Source organism: Parus major, chromosome 5, assembly GCF_001522545.3.
Source record: "Parus major isolate Abel chromosome 5, Parus_major1.1, whole genome shotgun sequence".
Classification (NCBI taxonomy): domain Eukaryota; kingdom Metazoa; phylum Chordata; class Aves; order Passeriformes; family Paridae; genus Parus; species Parus major.
The window spans coordinates 56,403,361-56,426,183 of NC_031774.1; the positions used below are offsets into that span (position 1 = coordinate 56,403,361).

The 22,823-nt window shown below is 40.9% G+C and overlaps 1 protein-coding gene across 1 annotated transcript in view; it reads right to left on the reverse strand.

Annotated features, from left to right (window-relative positions):
- The window catches only part of MNAT1 (MNAT1 component of CDK activating kinase), a 116,601-nt gene that overhangs the window by 13,037 nt on the left and 80,741 nt on the right, over window positions 1-22,823 (reverse strand). Inside the window, exon 7 of the mRNA XM_015631539.1 lies at window positions 21,453-21,574. Within this exon, the coding sequence (XP_015487025.1) occupies window positions 21,453-21,574 (122 nt within the window). The remainder of the gene's footprint in view (window positions 1-21,452; window positions 21,575-22,823) is intronic.

Here is a 22,823-nt window from a genome sequence, read left to right on the forward strand (position 1 = left end):
CATACAAAATTCAACTCCTTGTTTCTAGATTTACATATTTAACCCTTTAAAAAAACATCTATGCTCCATTTTCCTTTATTCTGGCCACTCTCTTTTCAACTCCTCTAAGTTTCTCTCTCATCCTGTAGAAATCAAATACGTAAGGAAACAAAGAAGTGTCCCTGCCCTGGTGATGTCAGGAGGAAGCTGCAAACACAGAGAGAGGGAAAGTGAAAGCCAAGCACTGTCTAAATGCAGAAAACCAAACGGCAGCAGGGGGAGAATGACACTTGTGTTTCCTTAGACATGTAAGTTTGAGCTGACTGAAGATTTCTCTGAGATGTCCATGGCTGCACTGCTTTTCCACTTGCCAAGCACTAACACCCCAGACTTACAGCACTTGAGGGGTCCTTCCCAAGTGTGGCTGGTGCCAGCTCAGAGCTCAGTGCATTGTAGAGGGTTATTTTGCACCTCTAGCCATGGAGGCTGTTTGTGTTTAAATATAGTATGTTTTATCATTCACAGTTGTCAGCAGTGGAAATTGTCATCTAAGCAGGAAAAGATGCTGTTGAAGAAACAGGACAGGGTGGTTAGAAAGTAGAAATTATTTTGGCTGTGACAACTCCTCTCACTGCCCAATTTGAGGGTAAGGGATCACACCACCCATTGCAAATTGCTGCCTGAGAGTCAGAAAAATCAATAGCAGGTAGGAAAGCCAATTTGCCAAGGCTAGAGCCACTGCCAGCAGATTATTAATGCATCTGTCCGCATTCTTTAATGTTTCCTAAGAAGCAACTATGTTAACTGAAAAGGTGTGACGTGTCACCAGCCCTTCTCTTCTCTCCTCTTCATTTTCTCTCTATATTAAAACCTTGGCTACCAAAGAAAACAATCATGTTTCACCTCATCTTTTCCCAGCTTTTCTGAAGTTCAGTTCCTGCTCTAGAGCAATATATACAGTCTAAGTACTACCCCTGACAAGCTGTTTGACAGCCCTAAGTTGCACATCTATTTTACTCCCCGAGCCTTGGAGTTGGTAGGGCTTAGATGGGAAATGGAGGCCAATTAAAATAAACACAGACAATATCAACGAATTCTTCAGAAAGGCACAAGACAAGCAAAATGAAACACTACTGGCTTTTGCCCACAGTTAGAATTCAGCTCATCTCACAGGCTGAACGCTCTGGCTGAGGTCCAGAAAAACACTTAAGCACATGTCTTATTTTAAGCATGTGAGCAGCCTCATTGATTTTTCACTCATGCCAGGAAGAATATTCAATGCGCTTAAAGTTAAGCACATTGTTAAGTGCCTTTCTGGACCAAGGCCAGGCTATTTAGCCCTTGCAAGAGTTAGTCTAGAGAACATTTACCATTATTTTACTTCTCAAGACTTTCTTTGAGATAAAGTTTTATGGTGTATGAAAATATTTCATTCATACGAGCAGTGACTGGTTCACAGAACCTTCAGGGACCAAGTATTCTTCCCCTTCCCACATCTTCTAAAGTAGTAACTGGAAGGATTAAAGATCCATAAGCAAATACACCAATAAAGAAAATTAGTTCTGAAAGGAAAGCCAGCAGTCTCACTGATCTGGAGAGCAAAATGAGCCCCACACTGAAAAGCTGACAGACATATTAATTTTCAGTGAAAACTAATAAAGTCATTTGTCAAAGTCCCATTCCAATACTGAGTCCTGTGCAGGAACTTTGAAAAGCAAGCTAATTGTTGACTGAAATTAATTATCACAATAAGCACACATTCAATTCCATTTTCCCTTCTTCCTTTTCATTGAGTTAAATACAAAATTCAAGGAAAGGCCTGTTAGTGCTTCCTCAAGATGACCTCACCACATCAGAGCACTTTAGAGATCAAAGGCACGACAAACACTTTGCTCTTTGCTACAACAAAGTGATGCCAGTTTGCTATATTTGCTACAGACAATTGGATTTTTATCTGGTTGGTGTTATCCAAGCTCAGTATCATGCCCTGAGTAAGAGCTAGAGAAAGGTGTTTAACAGTACAGCTAAGGAAAGCTGAACTGGGTCAGACTTGCTCCCTCCAGCCCAGCCATCCTTCTCCAGGAGCCTGACCATTCCAGTGGGACCAGCAGGACACTGACAATTTGCTCCTCTTTTATGAGCAGATGTACCTTTGTACTTCAGTGGTGGATTTAAACTCAGTGGTGGAAGTACACAATTGACAGGGGGATACATAAACAGAAATGCAGTTTAGCACTCGATCACCTCTGAAATCTCAGGTGACACAGCTGTACCACTCATTTCTCGTGTCTCACACCAATGCAGCTCCACTGATTTCATGCCACCAAGCCCTCATCTGATGGCAACTCCAGCCTCAGCATCCAACACTCCACTTTAGAAACTGGTGGAGCAACCTCTGAGACCTCTGGAAAAAGGAACTGAGGAACTGAGATTATGAAGGCAGCCTGCAGATAAACAAAACACTTCCTAGTGGATTCTGCTGTAGAAGACATCATTTTGAAATAAATCATCTCTTTATCTAAAAATATCCTTTTCCATATCTTTTTGCTGAGATCATTTGGTGAAATTTTCTCACCTTGCCATGCAATCAGAGCAGGACAGTGACACTGAGAAGGCTGAGGCTGGAAGGCACATAGGGAGCCCACCTGGTCCAGCCTCCCTGCTCAGCAGGGTCAGCTCAGGCAGGTTGCTCAGGGTTGTGTCAAGTTTTAGTATCTCCAAGGAGGAACACTCCACCAACTGCCTGGACAACCTATCCCAGTGTTTGACCTCCCTTGCAGTAAATGCATTCCAGTGGAATTCCATGTATTTCCATTTGTGTCCCTGACATCTTGTGCTCTCACTGGGAATCACTGAGGAGAGCCTGGCTCTGTCTCCTTCACTCCCTGCCCTCCACACACACATCGACAAGGTCCTTCCAAGCCTTCTCCTCTCCAGATGGAAGGTTCCCTCAGCTTCACCTCACACAACTGACACCCCAATGCCTGCTTGCTCCAGCATGTCCATGTCTGTGTCCCTCACAGTGCTGAGCAGAGCTCACCACCACCTCCCTCGACCTCCTGGTGACACTGCCTGGCACAGCCCAGGAAGCTGGTGGCTTTTCTTCCCCACAAGGACAGGCTGCTGGCTCCTGGCCACCCTGGGCTGCTCCAGGCCCTTCTCCAGGAGCTGCTTTCCCAGTGCTGGCACGTGGGGTTATCCCAGCCCAGGTGCAGCACCCTGCATTTCTCTCAGACTGCTGTGACACATTTCTCCAGGCTGATGAGGTTCCTCTGAAGGGCAGCACAACCTTCTGGTGCACGAGCTGCTCCTCTGGCCTGTGCCTCACCTGCACACCTGCTGAGGAGGGAGCGCTTCTTCACAGCCAGGCAGGAAAAACACTGCTGGTCCCAGTATCGACTCCTGGGGTGAACACTGCCTCCTGCTTTGCTTCCAAACCCACAAATTAACAGGTTTGTTAACGATATTAGATTGTATTGGTTTCACCAGTTCCCATTGTTTAATTTAGGTGGTTAAATGAGTGTAGTATTTTAATATATGCAAGAATTGAGTCTGTTTCTGAACAGTATCTGCTGGTTCAACTTGTCCTTAAAAGTTAACTTTCTTCAAGAAAACTTCAAAAATAATTTATGACTTTAGAGGGAGAGACAGACTTCTCTTTTTTAGCTGCTTTAGTATGTAACTAACCCAAATGGTGGATTTCCTAAAAAAAATCATTTCTGCAGACAAAATTGCCCCTTCACTTGAAGAATCCAGAGCAACAAGAAAGCTGTATTCCAGAACTGGGATTACAGCCAGTTTATGATGGATAAACATTGAATGCTTATGGCATAATTATAATGTCACAGCATTTGCTGCCAGAATTACAAAAAATATTCTTAAAATGATGCTCTAAATAGAATGGTGTTTAGTTTAGCTAAACTGAAAGCACACTCCAAGAAATGCAAAAAAATAAACACCATGATTCCAAATCTCAATTATGCATACTAAGGGCTTGTTTTAATAAAAGTGTATTTAGTGGCTGAATAAAGTTTCTCAAAAAATAATTTTAAAGATAATGAATTCCCGATGTCCAAAAAAGTGTCACATGCAATTTCATCACTGAGTCATGTAAACTAACCTCAGATTTAACCAAATGCAACTGTGATCAATATTGTGTCAATCTGAAAGTATCTGGGGTTTAAGGCAACAAAACCAGATGCAAGGATGAGTAAAAATTTGGAACCCACAAACAGAACGGAGTTCTTGGCTACTGAAAGGTCTGGAACAGTTATACTGACAGGGAGAAGCCAAAAGAATGAGAAGTTTTGACAGTATTGCCACATTTAGCAGGAAGAGTGTCAAGTGCAGGAAGAATAAAAGGGAGATAATTTGCTACCATTGCACATTATTTAACTTTTTTCTTTTAAAGATGGCATCCTCCACTCGAGGCAGGGACTGCTCCACACAACTCTGAACTGTTGTACAGTGTCTAGGGATGGGCTTGCAATTCTGTTCCTAGGCACTTTTGTAAGGCAAAACCCAGCAATAAACAACCAGAAAACCCAGCCACATAAAATATAAATACTGTCAGATTTACCTGTAACAGTTACTGAACAGTGAGACACAAGAAAGCCAGTTATATAGAGTAGATTTAGGCCATGAAAGAAAAGGACATTTGAACTGATTCTGCCTTCACTGTGAAACAAAACTGAAGGGTTGTGCATGACCTGCCCACCAGTGCTCTGCCATCCATCACAACCTCACAAGAAGGTGACAGAGAATAAAACATTGTCTACATCAATCCCTTTTTATTATTTATTCTATTTATTATCTCTTGTAACACTTGTTACGAGTTGCAGTGGAAAAACCCATGAACCAAAAACAAAAACGGGGCTGAGAGAGGAAAAGGTGTCAGGGTGGAGAAAAGGGGAGTTTTATTGCTCCAAACAATAACCCCTACCATGACAGCCTCGCTGGCTCCTTCTCCACTGACAGGAAATCTCTGTAAAAGAATCATGTGGTGCTGGAACACAAAACTGCAGAGGTTCATATATGAGACAGGCTATAGGTGTGACATGGGACCAGCAAACAAAGTCAAAAGCCCAGTCCTCTCCTCTGCCTTCCAAATACTAAAATCTTAGAATGTGACAGAAACCTGTTGATTCTGACAGAGTTTAAATTATGCCAATACAAAGCCAAAGAAGCAGAACACCTAACACTGGCAGAAAAATAAGAAGCCCTGGACTTCCCTATTTCACAGAATCTCCTGAAAGTTTTTATCTCCACAAAACCTAGGCAGAAAATCCTAGAGGACCACAGAGGGGCAATGGATTTATGAGGTCTGAGAATCCCCAAACAAAGAGGTACTTGAGCTAGTCGGTTTTATTATTTTATCCCTGAAAGCTTAAATAATAAAAAAGTTAAAAATAAAAATAAAGCTGAGCAAGCACCTACTAGAAAAGCAGTGTCAGTATTGTCCTTTAGGCATGTTTCTCTCCACACCTCTGGAACGTTGTCTGGCATTTGACATAATTGGGAGGAAGAATTTTCTCCCCTGGCAAAGTCAATTAACTTCACTGTATTTGAATCATCTGTCACAGCTGAATCTGCTCCCTTCTTCAAGTCTGACACAAGCTCCTACACCTACTTGACAGATCAAACAGCTTATATAGAAATTACTGTGCTTTAAAGGGAAGTTCCATGACTATGTCAAGTCAAAAGCTGCAAGACAAGAGGTGAGTGATTATTCTATTAGTATACAGTCCCCTGGAATATTAAAATAAAGTCTAACTTTGTACTGAAGTTTAACCTCTTTCATGCAATTTGCTATTTCATTATGAAACTCCTTTAGTCTTCAATCATCAGAAACATCTGTAGAAAATTAAAGCAAGTCTTTTTCCTGCTCTGTGTTCTTGAACTGCTTAATTTCTCATACTATTAAGATATATAAGCTCCCTGCTGTAACAAGAAATGTAAGAAACATTAAGGGCCATTGCTTTAACATAAAACCTTTAACAGGTTTATGCATTGAGTGTTATAACCAACCTTTTTTTCTTAAGACTACATAAAAAATTAGTGCTCTGTGAAACATCATTCAATGTGATGTCACTAGATTGCATGTCATGCCACTCTTTGGCATCATAAGTCAATTGCCAGATCTCATCACATTTTATAGGCATTATAGCTCAAACTCATCTCCCATTAGCTCCAATTTAATATTTGCTGTACATCAATGTATAAACAATTAAAGGCAGCAGAGAAGGGTAACACACACAATGTGCTTAATGCAGCTCTCCAGTTAAAACATGAACACAAAGCAGCGTGGTGGGTAATGCCTTCTTTACTGAAATGCCTTTCCTTGTAATCAACTCCTGAAAGCAGCCAGACCAGTAATGCAGCTCTCCCAGGTGGCAGCAGGAACTGGATACATAACTGGGAAAAACGTCAAGGTTTCTGTGGACCTATGCTCCACAGTTTTATGTCTCTGAGCAGCAATGAAGAGCACATCACAGAAAAAAGTATCACTTCTATTTGGGCACAGACCTGTTCTAAAGTAAAAACACCAAAGGTACTTAGACACTCTGTTGAGAAAGGGATTTGCTCCAATAAAATCTCTTTCCTGCCAGAATCAAGCTGATGTTTGTATTGAGCTGGTGGAGCAGTGCATCACCTCTGACAGGCTGTTGATGTGATTGAAGGGCAGAGAGCACAGGACTGTATTGATCTCTCAGCAGCAGGGCCAGCTCTCTCTGAGCTCACTTTGAAGTAGCCCCATACAAGTGCTGCATTATCTGCCTTGCGAGCGCTGTGCAGGTTTTCAAAGGCGTAAATAATATTATGGCACATAAATCTACTAAAGGCTAACCTGATGCCCTTTGTGAGTGAGAACTTCTTGTACTACAAAGGTTCTACCAGTTGGAGCCATGGAAGAGCAAAAACCACAGGGGAAGCAGAGCTGGCTCTTCCCAGACCACCTCTGTGCTACTCCAACACAGGCTGGAGCCCACGTGAGCCTGGGCTGCCCAAAAAGCATCTTAAATAGAACCTCACACACAAACCTTCCCACAAAGTTTTGTAGGATTTTCCTGAAATTCTTTATGGAGGTTAAATCTGTATCAATGCAAACTCCTCGTTTTTTTGTACAGAAGACATTCTGTTTTTTCAGGGAAAATCATCTGGTAATACTTTCAGAGGAGTCCTGTGGAAGTGTCCTCATCTTTCTGAGTTAGCTATCCTTCTGCATCAGAATTATTATATATATATATATATTATATATTTAATGCACTGCCACTGAAAATATTCTACACTGACCTACGGATTCATTCAATATTGATCTCAAATTGCTTTATCCCAAGAACTACACACCCCAATGAAAAGCTCAAGCTCACCTTTAGCTTTACAACAAAAACTGGCAGTAATTTACTTTTTAAAGTACCATATTCAAATCAGTTTTCATAGGTGCTATGCAAAAAAAATATTTAAGCATAATTTACACTGATAGACGTTAAGAAATAAATGCAAATAGGGATTCATCATCCAAAGAGGTATTTTCCCTGCAGGGATCTCATTTTATCCTAGTGATACTCAAGAACTTTCATCTACAATTTGAAAGAAAATTTAAAAGTCACCCATTGCAGACTGTACATCTGTCAAAAAAATCTGAGGGGGCTGGGGAAATGGATAAATGATTCAGACAAATCTGTAGCACTTACTAACATGGACTTTTTCCAGCTAGACATGGCTTAATAGCAAAGGTCACACAGCCAGGAGCTAAGAACAGTTCACACAAGCACAGCACCACAAATTAATTAACACTGGAAACATGGAAATGGAAACAACATAGATAATGGTGGCTTACAAAACCTGAGTTCTGCTTTCTTCTGGAGGTAAGGAGGTGGGTACAGACACAAAGTATTGAGCAGGAGAATTCAGAATTCACCCTGGTTTTCTGCAGTGAGTTCTCTGAGTGTTACCTTTTCTTTTCTGGGGCAAAACACTGAGCTTCAGCTGCACTTGCGGAAAAAAAAATCACTGCCCTGCCAGACCTACAGAACACCTAATAATACAAGAACAATAACAGCAAGGAGTTATCACATTGTAAATATAAAATGATCCATAACAATATCTGCATACACACACAGGCATGCACAAACATATGTATCAATAAAATAATTCCAGCAGAAACAACAGCTTCCCTGGGTGCACAGTTCTTCCCCCCAAAGCAGCTACTTCTGGTGCCACTCTGATTGGAAAAATTAATGGTACCACAGCAGTTTGTTCACCACTTTGTCAGGAAGCAGAGTTTTGGGGAGCTCTCATCCTCCCTTAAATCTACCCTCACTATGTGGCAGCTATTCTGGGAGCACCCAAACCTTTTATCAGAGGAAAAGCAAAATTCTTGGAAACAGCTCATTAAGAGAGAATTTAACCAATGAGTATATGTATAGGCTGCAGAAAAGGTGAAGGGAATTAAGGAAAATGCCTGCTTATTTAGATGTCACTTTCCTATTCAAGAAATCCTACTAAATTTAGCATGTCTTCTTAATGTTTTTTGGTTTGTTTTTTTGGTTGGGTTTTTGGGTTTTTTTACATCAGAAGTAATTTGAAGCCTCTCCTTTATTTGTATTTCTTGCTTTTCATATTGTTTTTGCTTTCTCAAGGAAACTGGCAGCTGAAATGGTGTTCTAAAAACAAGTCACAAACATTTAGCAGTGTTGCCATTTCAAACACCAGGCTCAGCTGAAACTGCCGTGTGGTAAGACGATGCTGTTTCAGCTGCTGGAGCCCTCAAAGGACAAAAAAAATGCTGAATAAAACCAAAATATAAGTCATGAGTCAACAAAAACTCTGGGATTTGTTGCAAATAACATCCTTCAAAGCAGCCCAAAATAGAGGATGCACTGCTCTTTGGAGACACCAGGAGCCTGTAGTATCACCTCCACCCAGCCACTCCAATTTACCTGGCTCTCTCTACTGGAAGCAGCAAATACTTCCCAGAACCCTCATGCTGACATGCCAAATCAGATATTTCTATTTTTCAGATAACCAAAGCACCAGTGGGAGAAAGAAGAAAAAAAATCAAACACTTCACATGTGCATGAAGGAAGGCGTGAAATGGACCCATACACAAGCACTGAAATCTCACCTATTGGCTAGCCCCATTCATTGTCTTCTAAGGAGATAAAAATAGCATTAAAAGAAAATACATTGATTTTCTTTTCTTTTTCTGGTCTTCAATTCCCAGGGCAGACAGCCTGTGAAACCTGCTGCTGCAGTATATATGGGCAGCTGATCTGAGCAGAGAGCTCCAGGCAAGTTTTCAGCTTTTGTTTCGAAATACAGGAAAATCAACCAGCAGCCAACAGCTCCCAGAAAAGCCAAAAGTCTATGAACTCAGGGGATGAAGAGCCTGCAGCACCAGCACAGGGCTCCAGTGCCCATCCTCTGTCCTACAGGTAGCTGCATTCCTTTGCTCCATTTGCAAACATCCCTGAGCCATGTGAGCACACTCCTCAATGACATGGAAGAACCTGTGAGCACACACAGTTCATCCTCTGTGCTGCAAAAGAAAGTATCCACCCAGACTGCCCAAGGGCAGGAACATTAAAGGCACTTCTGTAAGGTCTAATCTGTCCCCACTGAAGCCACTACAAATTCCTGTGCCAGGGCTAGGAGCAGAACTGGACCTGCGTGGAGCTTTTATTTATTTTTAAACCTACCACCCTCAGCACACAAACAAGTTCAATGGGAATTTTTCAGAGTAGTGTTTTGACACCAGAGCCAAAAACTAGTCAGGAAATATGTGACTTCCTAGAGCTCTTTGGAGGAGGCAGGGAGGGAGTCTGGAGGTGTTAACTGTGAGAACTTGTGAAAATGGTGAGGCAGGAGCTGCACTGAGCTGTCCTTGCTGTCATCTCCAGGGTGTGTTATGACACTGTCATTGCACTGATGTTTGTAGAACTGGACAGCACCAATTTTGATTGTTCTTCTGCTAGTCCAAGCTTTTCCAAAGCCTCAATAAATTGAGTAAATACAGCACACCTAAAAAATCCATAGAGCACTTCTGGGTGAGAAAAAAGGAGAGGTAATAAATGCAAAATACAAAAATAACAACTTCAGTAACTGCTCTTAGACAAAAGATCAAGAAGGATCCTATGGCCCAAACTGCTCAAGGCAAGACACTGCTCAGTCACAGCAGACTCCTGAAAACCACTGCATTCTCACCTTCACAACAATACTTGCCTTGCATCTGGGGAGAAAAAGAGCAGGATGCACCTACATCACAGAACAAGGGAAAAAATAAAAAGGCAATATATAGTTTCCATATTTCAGATTGTTTGCAGACTCTGTATCTGTAGGACTTTTCATTCCAAACTAAACTGTGTGCTGAAGAGAGTCTGGAACAGCAGAGCCTTTATGCTTCCAAGTTTTGAGATGGCCTCAGAGTGCAAAATCTCTTCTCTCTCGTTTCTGGAATAGTTTTTGACAATTAGTAGAATCAATGACCACAGAGCAAGAAGTCTGCCCAATCCATCAGGGCCTAAATGTGAAAAGAGGGGGAAGAGAGAGACAGAACCTTCTAACGACAGGAAGGGGAGAAGAGGTGTAGAATTTTTTTGGCTTTATTCAGGAGCATTTCCTCATGAATTCTGGAAGAGAGTCAGAAAATAAAGATAGCAGCCAGCACTCACCTCCTGCATCTTTTTAAGGGAGAACTAGACAAATGCAGCAGTAGCAAATAAAGGAAACCATAAGTAACCTTCTCTATGCAAGGCAGACACTACCCCAGTAGAGAGAGCTGGCACAAACCCAAGGTATAGAGGCTGCTTGGTAAATTCTCAATAAATATTAAAAACACAAGTATGCCGATATCAGCATTTTTTCCAAAGTTGATGGAAAAATTACAGCATGGGTCGATACTCCTGAGAACAGAGGAGTCAGTAAGATTCCCAGGTTTAGAAAGAACAAAGAGATGGAGAAACTATTATCTTGAATCTCAACTAATGTCAACAGATTCCGGAGACGAGAGAAAAGCGCTGCACTGGAGCCAGGACCACGGCACCTTTTCCATCTTTCCAGAAAGGCTCACCCAGCTTTCAGAAGTGGAGAGCAGAGGTGCCTGGACTCCAGGCTACTGGAATGATGCCAGCAAGACATGGGACCTCCTTGTTCTACAGGTTTCACCCTCTTCTCTCTCCTCATCACAGGTATATCCATTGTCCCTATCAAGTCTACAAGGACAGAGAAGGAAAGAAAAGAAGCTACTGTGTTTTCCACAGAAGGCAGTTCTCATGCACTCTGGTTTTATATATATATAATTTTTCTATGCATGTATATTCCTCTGCAGAGGAATAGTGGAGACCAAGTGCACAACCATCACCAGATATCATTAGGATGTTAAAGAGTCTGAAGAATTTGCTCACCATTAGCATCATCTTAGAAGAAACACCACGAGGGCAAGAGCTGACTTGATCCCTAAACAAAACAAGCTATACCTGTAAAAAATCTGGATTGATGGGTCATTAAAAGCAGTGACTAAAATACCTTTTTATTTATTTAATTTTTTTTAAAAAAAGAAATATTTAAAATACAGAATAACACAACCACTTCCCAGATGAAACTAACCAAGTATGATATAGCAAGTGTATTACATCAACCTCCATAATAAATCTAACCTGCTAATATTTTCAACACTGTATTTGTTCTTGCACACTTTCGAATTACTCCAACACTATTTTAAACAAATCCCTTCACTGAAGAAAATGTCAATATATCAAAACTATTTTTTAAACTAATGAGTTTCCTTTTTTACAAAGCAATTACTTCAAGTACTGAAAAGGTTTCCATGGCATCCTCCACTTTCAGCTGACAAATACCAGCAATAGCTGTATTTAAAACAAACAAACTGAAACCCCCAAATCAGCAGTGTTTGACTCAAGGAAAAACATTAAATATTTTCAAGCAGAAGCATTGAAAAACTTATTCTTACTGAAAGAAAAAAGTATGTACGCACACCTGCTTTTCTATCAATCTAAGCAGGAAACCATTTCAGTGCTGCATCATAAGTAGAAGAAAAGTGCTTATTAAAACATTAATCACAGTCCATTATATTCTGACTCCATGCCAGAAGTCCCCATTACATCACTGAAAATATCTATTAACCAAAACCTGATTCTGACAAGTTACAGAAGTGTAGTGTTTAGGATTTAGTAATGTAAAAGTCAGTTTCAGAAGAACAGTTACACAATTGATTTTGCAGTGGCAAGCAACTATAATTAATTGTTTTTGTGACATTTATTACTGCAGTGGGGTTGATTTAACTGGTGTTTCTACTGTAAAATTATTAAAAAATTATTTCAAACTTCATCTACTTTTATTAAACACATTTATTGTGAAGCTATTTAATACCTGGGGCTGGCTAAACAATTTTAAAACGTGCTGGATATACCAGTACACGTTAAACTGTATTGTCGTGTGTAAATATGGGCCTTGTTTAGAACCACGTCTCACAGGAAATTATGCCAAATGAAAACCATCTCCCCTTCTCCTCTCCCTCTGAAAAGGATTTATGATTTCACATTTAATACCAGTTAAAGAAACAAAAATATGGTGGCGTTACCTTCAAGCCCGAGCAATAGCTCAGCTGTGAAGTCCCAGTATGTTCAAACCTCTGCTTTGTTATTAGAAACACAGCCAAACTCAAATGCTTCAATTTGGAATAGGGAGAAGTGAACAACTCAATTCTTTCTGGAAGCCTGGCACTACATGCCTTGTTTACCTAGAACAGTTTTCAAATAATACTAGCAAGGCTTTAAAACCAAAGCCATGAAATTGGTTCCTAAATGTGTGTACATAATCTCCAGCCAACCATTTTAATTGTGGGTACTTTTCTCTACCCCCTGTAAGCAGCACTACTAACAAAAAACAAATCAGAAATAGCTATAATGCATGATAGGAAACCCATATTATGTATTTTGCCCCCTTGACCCAACATATATCAGTCTCTAACTTCAAAAGGCACCTGTGATAATAACCTTTAACTTGTCCTTGGACATCTTCCAATTTTAAAGATCCAAAGAATTTCAGTCAAGGTACTTTTGGGGTCCCCCCTCCATACCCAACCACTTCCTCTTCAATACAGCAACTCTGGTCTCAGTTACCCCTAAAATCTCTGCTCTTCCACCAAGTGTGACAGCCATCAGGGGCAGATGCACAAACTGCTGGAATGGAAGGAGCCAGAAACTCCAATTCTTATGGGGATGGAAGACTTGGATGTTTTGGGTTTGTTTTTTTTTTTAAAGAAACTGGGAAAAATAAAGAAGTGAACACACCTGTGATGGGATACCATTACCTCTTAAGAAAAGTTCTCTGGCTCCACTTTTCCCTCCAGTGTGATCTAATCTGAGGGACCAGAGGATCAGTATAAAAGTAAGAAAACAGAGACTGCCAGCCCAACCCTTAAAAATCTTGTCATCCATCATTATCAGGATTGAGAGCAGTTACATACAGAGGATAAAGTTTATCAATGGAATTACTGACTTTGGCAAGTGACCTGCTCATGCAGGAAGAAATCCCTCATTCCTACCACTAAGCACTCTTCAGAGAAGCTTTAAGCATTACAGACTCCTTCAGCAGAGCTGTACTAAGGGGGTTAAAGAGTCAGAAACTACTGCTTCAAAAGCTGCAGAAAGCTTCAAGCAAGACACCCCCCCATGCTTCCTTCTGCCATTCAAGGAAACACATAACTCATCTTTTCTGCCATTTGATACCTGAACAAAATTTTCATTCAGAATGCTGCTTTACAACTGTATTGGTGTCAGAGTCAAGATGATGCATCATTTCTGGCTTTCTTTTCCTCTTTATGGGTCTATTTTGCTGGCTGTCTCTGGCTAAATATTTTCATTTTGCGAAATTAAAACAACAGTGTTGAAGGGCTTAGGAAGCCTTTCTTTCCCTCTTTCCACACTTCCTTTCTGAATTTTTATTGCAATGAATTTTTGCAAATGCTTCAGAAGGCAAATTCAAATAAGATGCTCATCACCTTTCTATTCCAACAACATCTGAGACCAAATAGTTTAAGATTACTATATCCAAATAGACCCTTCAGGAGAAAATGCCAGGGTTTTCTTAGACTGCCATGAGCAAGTCCTTGTTGTGCCATCTCTCCTGACAGCCAAGCAGAGAGCAGGAGCAATGCCCAGATGTTGATGAGGAGGAGGAGCTCAGCAATGGGCTTCCATGAGCTCCCACACGCTCCACCAGGCAGACTTTGCTCCCCATGGCTGTGTTCCTGTCTCTGTACCCTAACACTGGGCTTAAAGAAAGCATCTCGGGGCTCTGTCCCAGGAAGAACTACAAAAACTGAGGCCCTGCTGTTATTGAAGTGAGAGATCATCAGGACAGATGTCTCCTGCACGTGCAAAACATATTGTTTTTCTTGTGGCAGCCACATGATTCCCAGTGCACTTATCCATCTGGCTGAGGAGCCAGAGAAATACTCAAAAAGGGCAACATGATGGAGTGCAGGAGAAGCAAGGGAGGAAAAATGGAAAGAAAAGCAAAATATTGAGCACAAAACCCACTGATCTCAAATTCACCATATAATTTCAGAGATGCAACAGAAGTCCTAAAACTTCTACCAAAATCCAGCAGCTAAGGAGGAAAGCCTGTGGACATACAAGGTCACAAGAGACCCAGACATCAGCAGCAATGGCAATGCAGGGGATGGAGGGAAGGATGAAAGCAAAGAAGGGCTTTCAATAACAGATAAGAACTGTCACAGACAATCAGGTCTCTTGAAGTGGCTGGTAGTAACAAGGCTTTGATTTGCTGAGATACAAAGAGCACAGAAAATAGGACAGTGGGGCCACACAATTGCTGGATGCCTCCTGACACATTATAATCCATCAGCAGACAGCTTTGCCTGACACCTTTCAGCTGCCCACTTAGCAGCACTGCCTCCACACCTGCAGTGACAACTCAGGGTTTGCCTCCTACAAATTCTCAATAATAAAGCAAATATTACCATCCTGATTTTTTGAAGCAATTTTAAATATTTACTGCTTGCTCCCATAGCAGTTTGCAGACAAACTGCATTAAGGCTCTGATTTTTATTTTTTTTTTCCATCTTCATATTGTAAGTATTTTAATAAATGTATGATTTAGTGTTCTGCAAGCCCACACTACAGAAAGACTATTCTGGAATAAATGGTATAATTACATTTCCTACAGCGACCTTGTAATCTCACGAGTATTTATTCTAGACTAAACAGCCTTACTCAGCTGCCCTGTGTCTGATTGTCGATGAAAGAAGCTTGTTTGACAACTGCTTCGAGCAGAAACATATTTTTTCCATGATTGCATGAAAAAGTAAAAAAACATCACCAGACCGGTATTCCGAGCACAGAGACTCGTGTTAGATCGATGAGTTAATTTTGAAGCCAAACGCCAACAAAAACAATCACCATGGACATTCTGCTGTCAGGGCCAGCTTTTGAGGTTAATTTAGTGGTACACACACAGCTACAGCCAGCTTTACATATAAGAAACTGCGTGGTATATGCAGGCTTCCTTCTTTGTTTCTTTATATATTTTCCATATTCTCTGCTTTTATAACCCTCCTGAGACCTTTTACAGTTACAGAACCCACACTATACCCGCAGGTGGGCGGGCAGGAAGTAAAACTCTCCATTTCATAAGCAGTCCACTTTTAATATATTCAATTGCTAATGACCTTGACAGAAGAGCTCCATGCAAAACACCATATTCTGCGGGGTGTCGTTTGAAATGCTCATAGACTGTTTTGCCAGAAAGCTGATTCCTTAAACAGTAAGATTTCAGACTTACTGAAGGCTGCACTCCTTGATTTTCATTCAGCTGGAAAAATTGGTGCTAATCTACCTCCCCTATATTAAATTTGCATCCTTCCAAAATCCTCAAATGAAGGCTGTAGGATTTCTGTGCAAGTCTACAGCAATACCAGACAGTTTCTATATCAAACCAGGTTAAGATGGTTTACAGGCAGTTCTGTTGCCCTGTTCCCTCCTGCCCTGAGACAGAACACTTAGCCATATTCACAATTCAAAAAAAGGGCACCCACACAGTACTTGTTTTGCCACCCACAGGTTTTTATTCAATTATTCATGATCAAATGAACAAAAAATAAAAGGCTGTATGGAAACATAGCTGAGTCTTTAAAGCAATAATCACTCCTTACCTGCCAATTCTCATTCATTAGATATCCAATGCAAAACGCTTTGCAGCAGACAGAAATCTCTACTGAGCATCAGGCCCTGCAACAGGAGACTCTGGGAAATTCAGACCATATGCCTTGGTAGCCAAGAGAATTCCTGCAAGGAGTGCAGCCCTCTATGTGCCCTCCAAAGCAAGACAAGCTTCCCTTGCTCTTAGTCAATCTTTTGACTCTGACTACTGAGCTTATTGAGAGACTAGATTCCATTAAAAGGAGCAGAATGAATTCAGTGTTCAAAACCAACAGGCCAAAGCAGATCAAATCAGCCCTTCATTTGTGGCTTTTCTCCTTTTCCAAGATTCAAGAAATATCTGCATACCCCAGTGACAGAGCAGATGTGAAAAATCACCTGCTATGACTTTTAAAGCCCAGTGGTCCTGTCACCCATTCAAAATCAATTCTCAGTTATTTCACTGCCTCAAACCCTACACAGACACTGACAGGGTTCTAGCAGAAGCTAATCCAGCCAAAGACCAGCTCAGCTATGCTATAAGAATAGTTTGGAGACCATCCTGACTATTGCCTCACTTTAAAAAAAAAAATCGTAATGACTGACAGCAAAGAAGTTACACTAGTCATTTCTAGATTAAGTGCCAGAACTCTACATGTGTTTCAAATTACACTACAACACTGTACAACAAAGAAATATGCAGAAATTTTCCACTTGAAGTGAAGGTTGAAAATTAAACACTAACAAAGCTTCTAACAGATATGAAACCCAACCTCATCTTAATGCGAAATTTAAAATGCCTGAACTGTCCTTTACTAGGAAAAAAGGAATGAATCAATTCATTTGTTCATAAGAAAAAGCAGTGGGCTAAAACATGTTCATTTTATGTACAGATTTTCACAACATTCCCACTCTGCTTCACTATTTAGCTCCTCAACTCTTAAAATGACATTCTGTTAAGATTTACCTTTTAATTTATCAAAGTATATTACCTATCCTCATTAGAGTACTGTTCACTATTGAGCTTCATTTTCTGCATCTTATTTAAACAAAACATTTATCAGGGTGCTCCTAACAATGAGCTTTTACATGGAAACAAGTTGATAGATCAAAGGGAAGTCACAGTTTTCCCTAAAGAAAAGATTTTTGGAGCAAAACTGATTTTTTATAAACACATACATACATACATATACACACACACACACATATATATATATATATTTTTTTTCAGGTTGTATCTCTCCAAAGATAAGTAGACAAACAAATTTTATTTTAAGCAGCCCAGGCTTGACTTGATTACAAGGTCTGCTGCAAACAAAAATTTTTCACCTGACTTGTAAATTATGTCCATTTTATGAGATTAATGAGGATACAACTGGCATTGTCTTGAGTATGATCCACTTTGGATTACAAGAGACTGTTTCTAAACCTTGAGTCATGAAGTCTGAGTATCTGTACCCAAAATGCTAATCACATAAGCAGATTTTCAATTTATAGTCAGTTTTTAAGTAGCTTGTGTATGGCTCTTCACAGCTGTAAAACTTGGTGGCTGCTGTGTGGCCACTCCTGTTAGACAGACTTACAATTACTGCCAGGAATGTCTTTACATTCTTCAGGACCTCCAAAAAAAACATCATTTAGATCCTCAGGGGCTTTTTTTGTTTTGTTTTTCCTTTAGAATCAAAACTACATATCAAACATACATTTTTAAAGCAACTACTTTCCCTCCCCATCCTGGGTTATTCTTTCTCTACTTGGCATGTCAGTTTGTTATATTTTTCATTTCTTTTGTTTTCCAGTAAGAAAAATGCAGACCTCCAACCACACAAATTCAGCATGCTCAACTAAAACATTAGGAAGAAAAAAAAAAATAAAATTAAGAGAGACAAGCTTTTTTTGCCCATCTAAGAAAAGGCCCAAAAACTGGCAGCAAGTGCTCGAGCATCCAGGTGCTCCTCATGTTCTCTTGCAGCCACACAAAAGGAAACTCAACAGATTTGCACCAATTTGAACCATAAGATGACACTTCCCATTTCAGTCCAAACAAACTGTTTGTGGTGACAGCAGAAGTGCCAGTAGAGCCCTTGATAAGGCAGGGATCTCTCTCCAAATACATCAATAGGTTCCTCTCAGCTCTGTGCAGAAACCTTTTCCCATCCCATGTCCCCGAGCACTTTGGTAACTGAGAGCAGTGACAACGCCACACAGACCCAGGGCTGTTTGTCATCGGGGAGGGACAGGCAGCTGCAGAAGCTGCCCCCCAGGATGGGCATGTTCCAGTCATCCAAAACCCCATTTTCCTCCAACGGCAGCACCACATGTTTGGGAGATGCTCTCACACATCCTCTCCCCTTTTCCAAGTCACGTTTCCATCTGACAGCTGAGACAGGCGTGAGCTGGTCCTCGAGTCTGAACAACCAAAGTGACCTTCATGGGGGGCTAAATACAAACCCTTACACATTATATCAATCATTTGTGTTGGCCAAAAAAAAAAAAAAATCATCTAAATCTTCGTTATTCTCAGATTTCCAACACCCCAACAAAAAATGCATAAAGATGTTAATGCTTTTCTGCAGTACTTAAGAAAAAATAAGAAAATTTACATCCCCAGGGGAAACTGAAAACAAATTGGTAAGAACAATTTGAACATAAATTTCCTGTTTTGCAAAATATGCAAACTCCACACAGAAGAGCAGTGGAAAAATGCAAAATCAAGTTTATGGTCTGCTCATGAAGATTTTGAAAAGCCTAATAAGCAAATAATACAAGTAACCTTAAAAAGCATTTTTTTCAATTATAAAAGATTCCTTACAAATGTTCTACATGACCCCTAACTATTCATCCTTTTTCTTGCTCTTTGCTAAAACCTTCTTGCCAGCTGTGTCCTTCATTACAGCAACTCACGAAGAAAAAGAAAAAAATGCTGAAACCCAAAGCACGTCTTGCAGAAATCAGGAGGTTAAGGAATATTCAAAAAACTCTTTCTACTCAGTGTTTATCTCAGAAGATATAAAAAGATATAAAAACCATATCTTTAAGAAAAAAAGTCAAAAATTTATGCTGCTTGAAGTGAATTTAAATTCACCAGGTTGACCATTGTCTTTGCAATAGTTCTGGCTCCAGAAACTTAGACAACAGCCTGCACATTTGAAGGAATTGTTTAGAAGGAATAAATACCAGGCTAAGAAGTTGTTAACAGGAAACTGAAAAGAGGGAGAAACTAAAATTTTTAAAAAAAGAAAAAATAAAAATTCAGAATCATAGAATGGTTTGGGTTGGAAGGGACCTTAAAGACCATGTAGTTCCAACCCCCCTGCCATGGGTAGGGATGCCACCCACTAGGCCAGGTGGCTCAAAGCCCCCATCCAGCCTGGCCTTTAATAAGTGCAAATGAACAGGAAACTAAAAATCTTTAGCTGGAGAGGTTTACATTGTGCCCAGCTCTTCTGCCTGAGCCAGGCAGCTGTATGCAGCTGCCTGAAAAGCCCCAAAGCAGGGACAGAGGCACATTAGTTAAGCATTCATCATCAACAGGAAATGCACATGAGTTCATATAAACACAGAAACACAAATATATAAAGCAACAGCCCTGCACGGTTTAAGGTATTTCAGACACCCCATGGAATAGGGTTAGAGCTGTACTGGCTGGGAAGCCACAGCATGGATGTATTTGTTTTGGAATGGCAAACAGCCTCGGGACTCAGAAGAACTCTCTTCTGGTGGGCACCACCAACCCACCCAGCCAGCCGCGAGCTCCCCTTGCTGCCGCAGCCACCCCGCAGCCCTCAGCTCCTGCAGCACCTCCAGAGCCAAGCCCAACAAGCCCAGCCATTCCTGCTCACAGGAGGAAAATGGCACATTTAAATGTGTGTCCAAGGAAAGACCAGGCACTGTTAGCAAACCCTGCCCTGAATCCACTCCCACATGGATGCTGCAACACTACTGCAGGGTTTGAAGGGTTTTGTTCTGCAGAGTGTTGGGCTGCCTCAGAACCAGTTCCACTGCATGCAATGGACACAGTAACAGTGCTCCTGATGGATTTGGACACCAGCACTCATTGGGCAAAGGGAATCCTCCCTGCACAAGCCATCTTTTTCTTGTTTGTGACGAGGTTGAGGGGGCCTCCAAGCCCCCCTCACACTGGAGGTCCCTCACAGCTGTGCTCCATCCAAACAGGTGGTGAAGGCTGAACCAGGCTCTGCCCAAGTTTAAACTCCTAATTAATACTTGGTCACAGAAGCTTGATACCAGATCAGGAGAACACAGAAACAGTAAAAATGGAGACAGCCTCAATTCCAGACAGCCTTCAGTTTTCTGAAGCACCATTAGGTTGCTTATTTACCTTACTAAATCTACCTACCTCTGTCATTTCCTGGATGAGAGACAACTTCTCCCATGCCAGTGAACTGGATGGGATTCCTGTTTGGATTTCAGTGGTCTCTGAAACTGCACGCTAAATTGCCTCAACTTTCTTCAGCACTTTGTGGCTTCAGTTTTCCCAGATTGCACAGCCAAACATAAACTGTTATTTTTTAAACTCTTTCTTGCCTTGCCAGCCTGCACATTCATTCTGCCACACAGTTTTCCAGGCACTGGAAGTGCTGATGACCTTGAGAGTCAGGCCATGATGAGCTGAGTGACACTCCCCCAGTAACTACAGTTTTCAGGTGGTATTTAAGCTACAAACACATCTCTAGAGAGCAGACACATCACTTTTGGACTTCCTAACCTCCCTTTCCCAGGCACAGAAGGCTCCCAAGCTCCCTTCCAAACCTGGCTGCACACCACGATGCTGCCAAGCTGCTGGACCAACCCTGCATTATATTTTTTGACAAAGTTAAGCTCTGTGCTTCATTTCTCACAAACACAGTTTGCCTGTAGACAGCAGCCGACAAGTAAATCTACCCTTTTCCATGGCAAACAGCCCAACTTTAATATTTTTACTGGCTTACAGCTGGGTAAATTAAGCTCCAGATTTTTATTTATTTATTTTTTAATACCGTGCAACTGAAAATGAACAGCTACTTCACTATGACTGCCAAGGACAACCTTAAAAACACTAATGCAATCCAGTCCAGCTCTCAATAGATCTATAAAGGCAAGAGGACCAAAAATTTCAGCTTATCCACCCAAACAAAATGTTGGTTGGGCAGGAAGTCTAATATTTTGTTAAGATCCCTAAAATAAAATAATAAAAAATAAAAAAAAAGATCCCTGGCAATCTGAAGATGGTAACAATACCAGCTATAATGCCAGGAAATGGGAATTAAAATGCACTGATTTACTTACCCCAACCTTCCCAACATTTCAGGCTCCGGAACTTGTGGTCCATATGTCTCCACTTGCAGAGGCTGATATTCATACAAAGTTTCCTCTAACTTCTGAATGGGAGCTAATGAAATATGCTGACCCTGTTGAGAAAAAGGGAAAAAAAAAAAAAAAAGAAAAAATTATTAAATATTTCTACATAAGGCATATGGGTCAAGGTTTTGACTTTTTTTATATGCAATATAAGAACAAGAATTAACTTGGTCCAGACAAACATCTTCCCACTAAGAACATACTGTTCACAGTATCACTCACTTCTTCATGATTTACATTTTTTTTACTGGGACCTACAGATTGGAAGTGATGTTTCATCAGCTGTAATTGTTTGGAGAAGAAGGAAGGGGGGAAGCTTTATTCAGGGCAAGTTTACCATTAGAGAGTGCAGCTGCTTCCAGTGTCACTAGCAAAATTATTATTAAGCACTAATTTCATTTATCTGAAGTACTATCAAACAAATGTCTCTGAACAACCCTACTTGATTCTGTAATCAATGATTTCCTGAAAGCCCTAATTAGAAAGGGAAGCCACTTTCCTTTCTCTCCACAGGCTCTGTAAGCTCCCATATATAATGGCTCTCAAGACAGACTTTTACAGAGCAATACAATTAATTCATTCAGCAAATTCCCATTTGTTTCATAACTAAAAATACAGAAAGACACAAACATTAAGCTTTCACTCCAGATGGTACTTCTGCAAGCCTTTCAGACCACTGAGAAGCAGGGAGACATTTCCACATCCCTCCCCTCCAAGTCCCTATCACTCGGAGCTCTCACAAAACAGGAGACTTGTGGCTGGGAAGGAGGGGGTCAGGAGGATATGAGATAGAGCCAAAGTTAACAGATGTTGCTGCATGACATTCTACACTGATTTGTTGATCTTTCACACAGTTTCAATTTTCTACTGTATTCTATGGTGCTCACAAAAATTAGCAGCAGCAGCAAAAAGACAGAGCGCCGTGAGCTGCCCCAAAACAGCCTGGCTTTCCCTGTAGAAATTGAGCTTCCCATCTGCAGAATGCAGGAATTTAGCAAAGTAGTAGTATTGTTTTTGTAGACATTTTGTCTGAAACAGGAGATGGGAAGCTTTCCACGGTGTAATGCTGTGTATAACCCTGGCTCCCACTGGTGATCACTTGCTGAGCTGAGCTTCCCTGGGGCCGCTCCTTCGAGCATCAACTCCCTCAAGTGGAAAATACAGGCTCCTAATGTGGGACACTGGGTTAAAATTAACTAAAGAGGGGAATGAAATAGTCTGTAGAAGGGGATAGCTGTTAATTAAATTTGTGGTTGAAGACAGTGACCTTTCTGAATTTGGAGCAGAGATATTTTTGTT